General features: G+C 50.6%; 1 protein-coding gene across 3 annotated transcripts in view; it reads right to left on the bottom strand.

The window, feature by feature from the left end:
- GRK5 (G protein-coupled receptor kinase 5) overlaps positions 1-13,262 on the bottom strand; it is a 261,434-nt gene that overhangs the window by 58,043 nt on the left and 190,129 nt on the right. For all 3 annotated transcript variants that reach the window (XM_017849762.1, XM_017849761.1, XM_017849760.1), the window contains one exon: positions 11,004-11,081. In XM_017849762.1, coding sequence (XP_017705251.1) covers positions 11,004-11,081 — 78 coding nt within the window. The remainder of the gene's footprint in view (positions 1-11,003; positions 11,082-13,262) is intronic.

Genomic DNA, 13,262 nt, shown 5'->3' with positions numbered 1-13,262 from the left:
TTTTTTTTTTTTTTGAGACAGGGTCTTGCTCTGTCACCCAGGCTAGAGAGCAGTGGTGCGATCATAGCTCACACCGCAGCCTTGAACTCCTGAGCTCAGGTGATTCTCCCACCTCAGCTTCCTGTATAGCTAGGACTGCAGGCACACACCACCATACCCAGCTAATTAATTTTTTTTTTTAAGATGGAATTTCACTCTTGTTGCCCAGGCTGAAGTGCAATGGTGTGATCTCGGCTCACCACAACCTCCACCTCCCGGGTTCAAGCGATTCTCCTGCCTCACCCTCCCAAGTAGCTGGGATTACAGGCATGCGCCATCACACCCGGTTAATTTTGTATTTTTAGTAGAGACGGGGTTTCTCCATGTTGGTCAGACTGGTCTTGAACTCCCGACCTCAGGTGATCTGCCCGCCTTGGCCTCCCAAAGTACTGGGATTACAGGTGTGAGCCACCACGCCCAGCCCTCCAAATTTTCTTTTCTTTGTAGAGATGGGGGTCTCGCTGTGTTGCCCAGGTAGGTCTCAAACTCCTGGCCTCAAGTAATCCTCCCGCCTTGGCCTCCCAAAGTGTTGAGATTACAGGCATGAGCCACCATGCTCAGCCTCCCTGTTTTCAATTCTCCCAGTTTCACCATGATGAGCTAAAGAACTCTGACTGCCTGGAGTAAAACAAGGACAACAGTGTCTACTACATAGGAGAGTCATGAAGATAGAATGCACTAAAGCTATAAAGCATGTAGCATACAGTAGGTGCTAAATTAATATTTTCTCCCACCTCCTCCACTAAAACCCAGAGAGTTAATGACTTAGTGCTTAACTAGTAGAACTTCTGGCAACAGCCAACTTCTCTGCTTTGCACAGACATTACAAATGTCTCAGCATTTAGACACTTACTGGCTTAAAGAAAAAGCACCTCAGAGGAATAGAAGCCCAGCTGCTGGCCATCCCCAGTGGGAGTAGGAAAACCAAGTCAGGAAGCATCCCTTTTGAGGCCTCCTCTCCTTATTTCTAGCACAGAGCTATAGAAAGCTCCACAAGGAACATTCCAGTCTCCTCTTCCAACCTGGGTCTCTCTGGGCCTCAGTTTATTTATCTAGGAAATGAGGAGTTTAGCTCAGCTCCATGGTGTTTAAACTGGGATCCACAGAACCCTAAATGTTCTCCTCAAATTCAGAGCCTGGGGAAGGGGAAGGAGAAGGGAGGAAAAAGGGAAGTCCAGCCCCCTTGGGGGTCAACCACAGATCTTTTTTATCTGTTTGCACGCTGGGAATCTGTAGATAAAACTGCGTGCAGGGCCCAGAACTGGGCAGCCCCTGAGATTTCCCTGGGCACCCAACCTGAGTGAGCCTCCACTTCTTGTTATTTTACATGGCTGTGATGAGGACTTAGCAAAACACGGAATATAAAGTTCTAGGCTACAGTAGTAGCTCAATAAATGCTAGATGTCCCAGGACAGCTCATGAGCACACATGTGGCTTGATTTGTGAATTCCTCTCTCTGCTGCTCCCAAAAGTGGAAGAGAAAGAGGCCCGACCCCCATCCCTTACTACTGCTGCTTGAGAAAACTCCTGGAAGTCCCTTTCTCAAGTTTTCTTTTCAATCCTCTCCTGCCCTCCAGCCTATTTGCAGGGCTGTGGCAAGAAGCTGGAAACGCTGGTAGATGGCCTAGCAGGGGCAGCTGCCCAGCCAGACCCTCTGCCCACGTGAAGGTGGACTCTGAGCTCACTGGATTAATTGAAAACAGGATAGAGATCCTGTTCCAGGGGCTGGAAGACGAGGGCCGAGCAATCTCAGCAGAGATGAAAAGCTGGGTCCAGGGCTGGTGTCTGGGACCCCAAAGCCCCACGGAGAAGGGGACAGGTACTTGGAAGGGAGCCATTTGCCCAAGCCCCCCATATTTCACACCCTTGGTTGCCCTGGAGACCATGAATTGGTTGGATGAACAGGCAGACTCTAAGCAGGACCAGGGCCATGGACCCCAGGAAGGGAGATCAGGAATGAGCCTGACTCCCAGTCCAGTGTGCTTTGCCCTAGGTCACGCTGTCTCTACCAAAAACAAGCCAGCATTTCCATTTCCATAACGCACCATAGCTGGGAAGCAGAGAGTTAGCCTGGCATCTTCTAAAGATGATGAGAGGTCTTAGGAAGTACAGGGACACAATTAGATAATATTGAATCACTCAGTGAAAAAGTGATTCTCTTCGGATCTCCTGCAAGCCTCCCATCATGAAGTAGAAAGTCGCAGGCAGTGCTACCGTCTTGTCATCAGGTCTCTCACATTCACTAATCTCCTTTAAAATGACAAGGATGAAGCCTTCAGGCTCACAGCCTCATGCAGGCAATACAGTATCTAGCTTGGATTTAATCTTAATTTTTCCAGTTACCTTTATGTATGACAAATCAATACTGGTTCTCCAGGCATGTTCCTGGTACAAGGTTTCCTTTTAAAACGCATCTATTTTAAGTTAAAAGATGAGCTGATTTAAAGAAAATCATTGTAGGCCGGGCGCGGTGGCTCAAGCCTGTAATCCCAGCACTTTGGGAGGCCAAGACGGGCAGATCATGAGGTCAGGAGTTCGAGACCATCCTGGCTAACACGGTGAAACCCCGTCTCTACTAAAATACAAAAAACTAGCCGGGTGAGGTGGCAGGTGCCTGTAGTCCCAGCTACTCGGGAGGCTGAGGCAGGAGAATGGCGTAAACCCGGGAGGCGGAGCTTGCAGTGCGCTGAGATCCGGCCACCGCACTCCAGTCTGGGTGACAGAGCAAGACTCCGTCTCCAAAAAAAAAAAAAAAAAAAGAAAGAAAATCATTGTATAGGTAACTGTTAAGGGTAGTCTGCAAACATGGCCAAAACCACACAAGTGCTAGAGGATGACTGATGGCCACAAGCTCAGGTGAGCGCCATTTTTATCAGCCCCATACTCAGTTGGGGAAACTGAGCCTTCAAGGATGCAGAGCTGGAAAGTGGCAGGACGGGTTGTACGAGGTCCTAGGGACAAGGATGAAGCCGACTGCCTGTGCCAGAGGCCGAGGAGCTGTGTGGGTTTGCTCGGCCTCCTGATGCTGGTGCCTGGGTGGGGGTGGGGAGCCAGAGGAGGGAATTTGGAGTCGTTATTATTTCCTTTCATTCAAGCTCTTGACTTTGTAAAATGTGGATGTTTTCCAGAGAGCCCAACAAGCACTACGAATAGATTTCTTTTGTGTGGAAACACAGGCTGATGGGTAACTTCCCCCTTCACAAGAACCAACTTCCCTGTCTTACCCTATCATTGTTTATTGAAACAAAGAGGCAGCCCGGCATCTACGGAGGGCTCAGAGAACAGTATCCTGCCTGCAGACCTTTGGCAAGAAATGCGCTCTAAGAGCTGCCTGCACAATGGCCTTCCCAGTACCCCACGGAGGGATGCCATACCAGTTCCTTAGAAGCCTGCCCCAACCCACCTGTCCACCCCCTTGTCCAGGAAGAACCCACACAGGCCCTTTCAGTAGGACCAGGCACCGGGTTTGAGCTTCCCCTGGAATCCACTGATAGTCCCTAACAAAGCCACATCAAAACTGGCACCTCCTGCCAGACCTTAGTAATTGGGATGGGGCACTGCAACCACAGAGACCAGCACTGTTGCTCACGGGCCCGATTAAAATGAGCCGCAGCAACATGTCCTACAAGTAACACGGCCAAAGCAGGTCACGCAGGTGCTTCTCCATTTTGGACCAGCCTTTTCTCTTCCCAAGTCTCAGTTACCTGCCCTGTAAAATAGGTACACTAATACCCAACTTGGGGAGCTGCTAGGAAGTTCCAGGAGCAAGTCTGTAAGAGGCCAGTGCGGTCCTAGGAATGGAAGAGCTCAAAGTCTGGAGAATGTTGTCATGTCAACTAGGATAAGGGGCTGAATGTCCAAGAAGGACCAGGCCTGGCCCTGATCTTTCCAATAGGCAGTGGGGCTCTCGTTCTTCAAAGGAAGACCAGGTCATGGGGCTAAATGTGCATTAGGATTTCTTTACTTTGTTTCCATACACACCCTTTCCCTTCAAAAACTGAGGCCCTCTTACAAGGACAGATAAGACAAAATGAAAACAAGTCATTTAAAAACAAGTTGCAAAAATGAAACCTGAATGTCATCAAAATGAAAAACCTTTGTGCTTCAAAGGACACCATCAAGAAAGTGAAAAGGCAACCCACAGAATGGGAGAAAATATTTGTAAGCCATATACTGATAAGGAACTTGTATCCTGAACATATAAAGAACTCTTCTGACTCGACATTAAAGACAAACAACCCAATTCAAAAATGAACAAAGAATCTGAATAGACATTTCCCACAGAAGATACACAAGTGGCCAAAAAGCACAAGAAAGGGTGTTCAACATTATTAATTATTAGGGAAGTATGAATCAGAATCACATCAAGACACTACTTCACACCCACTAAGATGGATAAAATAAAAAAGACAGAAAATAACAAGCGTTGATGAGGTTGTGGAGAAATTGGAACCCTGCTGGTGGGAATTTAAAATGGTACAGTGCTTTCAAGAACAGCCCAGCAGTTCCTCAAAAGTTTAAACATAGAGTTACCTTACGACCCAGCAACTCTACTCCTATGCATATAGCCAAATGAAACATGTCTACACAAAAACTTGTACCTGCATGTTCATAGCCTTATTATTCCATAAGAGCAAAAAAGTAGAAACAAAAAGTAGAAGCAGGTTGGGCACGATGGCTCACGTCTGTAATCCCAGCACTTTGGGAAGCTGAGGTGGGTGGATCACTTGAGGCCAGGAGTTCAAGATCAGCCTGGCCAACATGGCAAAACCCCGTCTCTACTAACAATACAAAAATTAGCCGGGCATGGTGGTGGGCATCTGTAATCCCAGCTACTTGGGAGGCTGAGGCAGCAGGATCACTTGAACCCGGGAGGTGGAGGTTACAAGGAGCTAAGATCACACCATTGTACTCCAGCCTGGGTGACAAGAGCGAAACTCCGTCTCAACAACAACAACAACAAAAAGGTAGAAATAACACAAGTGTCCATCAACTGATGAATAGATAAATAAATAAATGTGTTATATCTTTACAATGGAATATCATTCAGTCATAAAAAGGAGTGAAGTGCTGATACATGCTACAGTGTGGATAAATCTTAAAAACATTATGGTGCAAAAGAAGCCAGTCACAGATGGCCACATATTATGTGATATTCCATTTCTATGAAATGTCTGAAACAGGCCTAGAGACAGAAAGTAGATTAGTGGCTGTCAGGGCCTGGGAGGAAAGGGGAACAGGGAGTGACTGCTAACAGGTACAACAGTTTCTTCTTGGGGTAATAAAATACCCTGGAATCAGAAAGCAGTGATGGTTATATGATTTTGGATCTTTTTAAAACCATGGAATTGTACTTTAAAATAATTAGTTCTATGGTATGAGAATTATACCAATAGATCTAAAAAAAATGGTATTTTTGTTTTGTTTTGTGTTTTGAAATGGAGTCTTGCTCTGTCACCCAGGCTGGAGTGCAGTGGCGTGACCTTGGCTTACTGCAACCTCCCCCTCCCTGGTTCAAGCGATTCTTGTGCCTCAGCCTCCAGAGTAGCTGGGATTACTGGCATGTGCCACCACGCCCGGCTAATTTTTTGTATTTTTAGTAGAGACAGGGTTTCGCCATGTTGGCCAGGCTGGTCTCGAACCCCTGACCTCAGGTGATCCGCCTGCCTCGGCCTCCCAAAGTGCTGAGATTACAGGTGTGAGCCACTGCGCCCGGCCATAGGTATTTCAAAAAGTGATCTGTAATGGTGGATGAAATATAATTCTGTTTTCACTTATGATTATTGCTATTACAATGGGAACATTTCCTGGGCCACCTCAGCTCAGAGTGACCCTCCCCTCTTCTGAACACCTGTCACCTGTAATCTCAGCTCACACCTGTAATCTCAGCACTTTGGGAGGCCGAGGCAGGTGGATCACCTGAGGTCAGGGGTTCGAGACCAGCCTGGCCAACATGGCGAAACCCCCATTGCTACTGAAAATACAAAAAATTAGCTGGGCATGGTGGCACATGCCAGTAATCCCAGCTACTCCAGAGGCTGAGGCAGAGAATCGCTTGAACCAGGGAGGGGGAGGTTGCAGTGAGCCAAGGTCACGCCACTGCACTCCAGCCTGGGTGACAGAGCAAGACCTATATCACTTCTGGGCTGTAGAACTAGAGGGCAGAAGGTGAGCTGCTCAGCTCTCTTCAGAGCCCAGCACACACTCAGATCCAACTGTGGCCCGCTGGCCAGCTTCTGCGAGCTAACAAACCTGAGACCATCCCTAAGACACGCCATGCTCATGGCTGTCTAACCAGCACCAGAGACGAGCCTGCCACGTGATGTTCTTAACTTGGGGGTTGAGGGACGGGAATGTACAGAGGGAGGCTTACTGGTGTGCTCACCTAATATTCCACATGCTCCTCTCCCTTTCCCAGCCTCCCCACTGGCCATGGACTGCGAGAGGAAGTGATGAGTGTTGCTTCTGGGTCAAGAACTTAAAAGCTGCTGTGCTTCCTTCATCCCTCTCTTCCCCTGTGGCACTGACCATGAGACGACACATTCAAGATGGTGGGTCCACAAGAGCAGCCAGGATCCCTGAGTCACCCAGGGAGAAGGACCCAGAAGAGCTGATGACTTAATCGGATGATGCATGAGAAAGAAATTAACCTTTGCTGGGAGAAGCCCCTGAGATTTGGGGGTTTGTTGTGGCAGCTAGTATAAATCATCCTGACTGACGCACTGCCTCTGTCCAGCCCTCTGCAGCTGGAGGCCCTCTGGACCCTTCCCTGGCCTCTCACACTCCACAGCTGGCAGTTCCATGTCTGAACGATTTCCTCATTCAACAGCCTGATTTTGAAGGCAAGGAGAAGGTGGGGAAAGGCAGATGACAGGCACTGCTGCCGGGCATTGAAGACGCCCCAGCTACCATGCTCAGTACTTGCTGCTTTTATTTATGATCCTCATGGTCCACACCTTTGACAGATGAGGAAACTGAGGCACTGAGAGGTTAAGCAACTTTCCCAAGCCCATGCAGCCCAAAGAGGTGACATCTGGCTTTGAAACCAGGTCTACCTGACCCTAAAGCTCGCCTCCTTCTCAGCACTCTGCTGCCCTTCTCTGAGCTCTCCAACAGCTCTCAACCCCTTCCAAACCTACCCTTGACTAGCGCCCTGTAACACCCCCAAAGCAAAGCTGGCCATGTGTGGGCGACCGATGCAGGATTCGAGGCAGTGTCTATGGAGTGGGCTTTGCCTCTTGGGATAAAAACTTCAGGCAAGGGTTGGTAGGGCGTCCTCCATGGGGAGGAGAACGGAGCTCCAGGCATAGACATTGCTTAGGCAGGGGCTTTTTATCCTGGCTTCCAACAATTACAAGATGGCAGACACCTCCGGATGTGAGCTCACCAAGCGTGGCTCCCCAGAGACATGAGGCAGGAGAGCTGATGGGCCCATGGAGGGCAGCTTCCAGAGCTCCCCTCAGTATTTCATTTCAACCAACTCACATTGATCGAGAACCATGTGTCCAGCATCATGCTGGGGCAGGGACACAGAGAGCAGATGCCACTGTCTCCATCCAAAGTGAATCCCCTTGCCTCTGCCGAGAGTAGGTGGACCTTCCCACAGCCCTCATCCTGTGCTCTGTCTTTCCTGGGGACACCTCCACCCACCCAGAGACTCAAGACAAGCCCAAGGGCATCGCCCTTCTGCCGTTTTGCAAGGCGCTTGTTCCTCCCCATCCTCAAGGCTGCAGGCCCAGCTTGGGGACCTGGGGCTGCTCCCCAGATGGCCTCTTGCCTCCAGTCCTTCCTCATCCCCCTTATTACTCCTCCAGGTAGTCAGGGGGATCATCCTAAAATATAAGTGGCACTCAAAGCACTGGCAGCTCCACACTGCCGCCACCTCAACATGGCTTCCCAGTTCCTACAGCCCAGAGAGGCCCCCTCCCCATTCCCACCCGCACAGCACTGCCCACCCCGAGCCCTTTTCTACCTCTGTGCCAAGGTTTCTCAACCTCAGCCCTATTGACATTTTGCCCCCAGGTAACTCTGGGTAGGAAGCTGCCATGTGCACTGTAGAATGTTCAACAGCAACCATGGCCTCTACGCATCAGATGCTAGGAGCACTTCCCTCCCCCACAACTCTGTCAATTACAAGTATCCCTAGACAGCCCCAAATGCCCACTGCACTGCACCCATGAAGGCCGCTCCTCCTTCCCCTTCTTTCATGTCCAGCTTCCTCCTCCACATCCTTTAAGATCTGATTCAGCAGCATCACCTCCTGGAAGGCTCCCCTGGCTCACCTGGGCTGGGCTGGGGCAGCTTCTCCAGATCCCCCACTTCCCTGAGCACAGCTCCACCACTGCTCCCATCATGGGGCATTTGGTTAATCTGCTTCTGTGTTGCCCCCACTCTGAGGGTGGGCTCCTCGAATCCCCATCATGGGGCACCGAATCACAACAATGGAACAGTGTGTTCAGAGACCACTCAGGTGAGGGCAATGGGCTCTGACGAGAGGCGGAAGAGGCTCTGTGCAGCTGGGGGTGTCGGGGCTAAGCAGGGATACAGAAGCGAGAAAGACAGAGTAGGGGACAGTGCCTTCCAGATAAAGGGCCTTCTGGGGCACAGCCTGAACAAAGGCCACAAAGTATGGACATCCAGGTGAGCCTGGGAAACGGTGTGGCTAGAGCCCAGTGTGGGGCTGTGGGAGCGGTCCCAGGATAGGATGCTGGAGCAGAAGGAGGTGTGGGCATGAGGCTCTTGGATGTGTTCTGTAGCCCAAGGTGTGCCGGAAACTGAAAAAAATGTTATGGTCAATAACTTTGGGAAATGCTTTGGTAACAGTTAAAGAGGTTTCTTTCTTGCAGGACTTCTCGGAGCCTTGAATATGCTCACATGCTGAGTGAATCCACCAGGGGAGATATGGCATTACAGTGCTGCCCACATGTAACTGACCACAAAGGGCTTTCTTTCACAGAGCCTCTCCACTGGCCACTCTCCCATGGTCTACCCTTTGGAAAGCACCGCGTGGAACTGAGACACACGAGCTACATACTGAGGAGGGGTCCCAAGGCAAGGACCATCTGGGCTTGGGGACAGTGGCTTTGGGGTTGGTCAAAGTCCTCTGAGCCAGTGCTGGGGCCTCAGTCACTCACTCAGCTCCTCAGCCACCACCTTGCTTCGCTGCATCTGGGGCCCAGGGGCATGTGAAAAGTCAATCAGGCTCCGGAGCAAGCTGTTATGGGGACGGTTATGGGAAGGAATGGCAAAGTTTATTGTAGGAAAACAGTTGACCCAAGGCACGGATCAACCACCTTCCCCAGAGGCCTCCCTGGCCGTAACAAATGGTGTGGCTTAAAGTTTTTAAATTGAGAATAACTTAAGGGAAAAAATGTGGGCAGGCTCTGAGGCACTTGTAAAACCATCTGAGCTGCTGGGGGAGTCTGGGCCCCATCCCTCCAGGAGATGGAGGCAAGGCTGAGCAGAGGTAGGGAGGTCTGGAGAGTTCAGGTCAGAGGCTGCCAGCAGGGGCTTCTGGACAAGGCTGGCCACAGGTTGACCCAGTGGCAGCCCTCATTGGCTGCCCCAGTGCCTGCCTATACCCTGCTCTTGGCTAAGCCACAAGAGCCTATCCATCCAGCAAGGTTGGGCAAAGGGAGCACTCCACCCTCACTGCAGATCAGAGCCAGGCTGCAGACAGTGGGAGGACGGTGCCTTGTCCAGAGCAAGCTAGCCCCATTCTATGCCTAGAAGTGTTTTATAAACATAAATTCTGTCATTTCTGAAAAGTACAAAAGGGCTGGGGGTGTTTGCAGCTCACAGAAAGAGAAGTGCATGGATTATGATGGACGCAGAAGCAGAGAAACAGCAAGGGGAGGCAGCAAGGTGATGGTGACTCCATGTGCGTATTAGGGATGCTGTCCAGCAGGCTGTTCAGACTAGGGCATGACAAAGGGCAACGCTTCTGGGCGTGAGGCTGGGCTCACCCTGCAAGGGCAATGGCCACCACCAACTGCTGATGCTGGAGAAGAACGAGGGCTACATTTGGTACAAGAGGTGCAGGGGGTGGGAGGACTGATGGCCAGGACCTTCCACAGGCTGTGGTGACCTCAGTCCACTGGTAGCCTGGGATGGGCACCAGGAGGTATACCCTTCCGGGGAGCTAGTTGGTCCACAGGGTCCTGAACAGGATGAAGCCACCAATGGCCCCAGGGGATGGGACACATGCAAAGCTATTCCCACACAGGTCTCATCTCAGGCTCCCAACACCTCCAGGAGGTGAGTCTGGCAGGAAGGCCACTTTTAAGAAAGGGAAACAGAGGCCCAGGGAGGGAATGTGACTTGACCAAGTGGGCAGAACTACTGACACTAGAACACTAAATGGGTTGAGAACACACTTCTGTGAAGGTGAGTCAAAAGGAAGTAGATCTTGGAGAACCGAGGCTGCTGGACCCTGAGGATGGTGGTACCCCAATGCTTAAACCATTCAGTGGATGCCCCTGACCCTACAGAACACTCCAGAATATGTTTCAGAATTCTCTCCATTCTTTGATGTAGCTGGGCACCCCCTTTCCCTCCCAATCAACCCCCAACACTTCCCCTCCACACCAACCTCTCAGAACCGCTCTGCTGAGCCCTTCCTTCTGGGCACTTCTCCTCCTGACCTTGGCCAGGCCTCTATCTGCCCTACCACAAATGGTTGGGTGTGGGCACAGGGCAGCATGGTGACCCTTGAAGGGGCTGGGCCCCAAGAAGCAGGCATCCCACCCCTACTCCAGGCCTGGCCTAGACCATCCCTATCTTGGCCCTGCCAGTCTTGGGCACTCTCTGGGGGAGGATGAGAACTGTGGATCACAGGAGATCAACAACAGCCACCAGCACAGCACTTAATAGCTCTCCCATGTGGCTTGGCACAGACTTAGGGGCTCCTATTTTTGGATAAGGCCTCCTGTGCTACCTGCTGTGGGGTTTGGAAAGTTCCTTACCTTTGGGGTGAGGTACTTGGTCATAATTTCCTTCCCTTTCTCTCCCAGTTTTTCATCTGGAGTAACTTCATATTCTGCCTAAAACAGAAGGAGAAAAAGAACAATAACAGCTTTGCTCATGAGCTTCTTATGATTACAGAACCTCACAGCCCCTGGAGGAAACCCCCTAGAGGCCACCTGACCAATTCCCTTCTCCTGCAGGGCAGGAAGCCAGGGGGAAAGACCTGGCCATGGAGCCCCGATGTTCAGTCCAAACTACTCTGCCCTCTCCCACAGATGCTGGGTCTCAGGATGGCAGTGCTCCACACAGACCACATCAGAATCAGCAGGGAGCCCTGAGCAAACACTGATGCTAGGTCCCACAATAGAACAATGAAACCAGGCTTTCCAGTGGGCCATGAGGGCTGGCACCTGGGCAGCTGGGGTTGAAGACCACTGACTTAGATGAATCAAAGGAAACTACTGGAAAAATAACAGCCTACCAGACTGGAAGGCCACCAAGAAGCTGCCTTAGGTTACTCAGACCTTATAAGCTGTGTGATCTTAGACAATTTGCTTAACCTTTCTATAAAATGCAGATGGTACCAGCACCTAAGTATGCAGTGATTATACAGACGGAAGTGATCAAGCTCTTGGCCTGGGGCCTGGCCCATCATAAATAATAATAAACAGTTGCTGTAGTTACCACCATTGTGATTATTACACCTTGCAAGGATAAACAATAATGTGGATGCCTGGTCTTTTCCAGCTTTTCAGTTTACAAAGTGAACATACACAGGTTTTTAAAGATGTTCTTGTCTGAACCTCGAAACAGTCAGGGCAGTGACGCAGGAGAACAAGGGCTGCCATCCCACCCCGTTGTCTGTAGGTGGAGATCCCGAAGGCCCACGGCGGGAAGGGACTTGCGTAGGGTTGTGCAGCGGGAGGTGGCAGGGCTGGGACTTGAACCTCCAAGCGCAGGGCTTCTCTTCAACCACACCACAGAATTTAGGACTCTGATAACTAGCCAAGCCAGGGGGCCCAAGCTCTAAAGATGGGAGGTCTCCAATAAACAGACTTTTTAATTTTCCTGAATCCCAGAGGGGCTCCTTTGCTCACATCTGACGCACTTGCCACGTGGATAAAGGGCCTTGACTCAATAAAAAGCCTGAGTAAGCGTCCCTTTCTCATTTAGACAAAGGAGCTAATTACAAATTGTTTATAACCATTTCAAAATCCACCACCCAAGAATTTGTCAGCCTCTGTCCAAAAGTACAGCTATTTCAAAAGAGACAGGAAATGACAGTAGCACAGACGGACTCGAACTCCTCCCTGGGCGTCTCACCATGCAGTCAGATGTCTGTCCGGCCCTCAGGGAAACCTCACACCTCAGTGTCTAGGGTCCGATTCCTCTCAGGCCAGTCAAAGGGAGCACGCAGGCGGCACTCATAGCGACCACAGAGGCAGCCAGGCTCACTTCCATCTACAGTGAGCAAGTGTCCTTGTCTTGCCCTCTCTCTTCCAATGGAGAGCCAAGATCCAGCGATTTTCTCCCATGGAGAAACATGAACACTACAATCATTTAGATCACAGGGAGATAGAGCGGTGTTTCTTTAAGGAATCCCACCCCTCATTTTATAGGGCTGGACACAGAGGCTCAGAGAAGTCAGGGACTTGCCCAAGGTCACAGCTGTCAGGCTGGTGCGCTGGCCTCTGGATTCCCACTGGGCCGTGTGGTCAGAGCCTTTCTCCCCAGAGGTCAATTCCTCTTCCACATCAAGATGAGCCTTGAGGGACTGGGGATTTCTTGATGATTTGACTTGATGGATGAATTCCTGAGATGCTTTAAGGTGGCTCTTTCTTCTTGACTTTTTCCTGTTATTTTCTCCCTCTGTGCTCCCTGACGATCATGAGTGTGCATGTATGCACACACACACATGCCCACACACAGACACCCACACACACACATACCCACACACAGACACACGGATACTCACATACACCTACACACACACGTGCCCACACATACACAGATACATATACTCTCACACACAGACACCCACACACACACGTGCCCACACACAGACACGTGGATACTCACAGACACCCACACACCCACACACACCCACACACAGGTGCCTAGACACAGATACACCCACAGACACCCACACACGTACCCACACACACTCACACACCCCCATACACCCACACCCACACACACACACGTACCAACACACACTCACACACCCCCATACACCCACACCCACACACAGACACACA

This window comes from Rhinopithecus bieti, unplaced genomic scaffold, assembly GCF_001698545.2.
Source record: "Rhinopithecus bieti isolate Rb0 unplaced genomic scaffold, ASM169854v2 scaffold_33066, whole genome shotgun sequence".
Classification (NCBI taxonomy): domain Eukaryota; kingdom Metazoa; phylum Chordata; class Mammalia; order Primates; family Cercopithecidae; genus Rhinopithecus; species Rhinopithecus bieti.
Note: the sequence above shows the minus strand (reverse complement) of the source record. Positions and strands in the feature narration are given on the sequence as shown.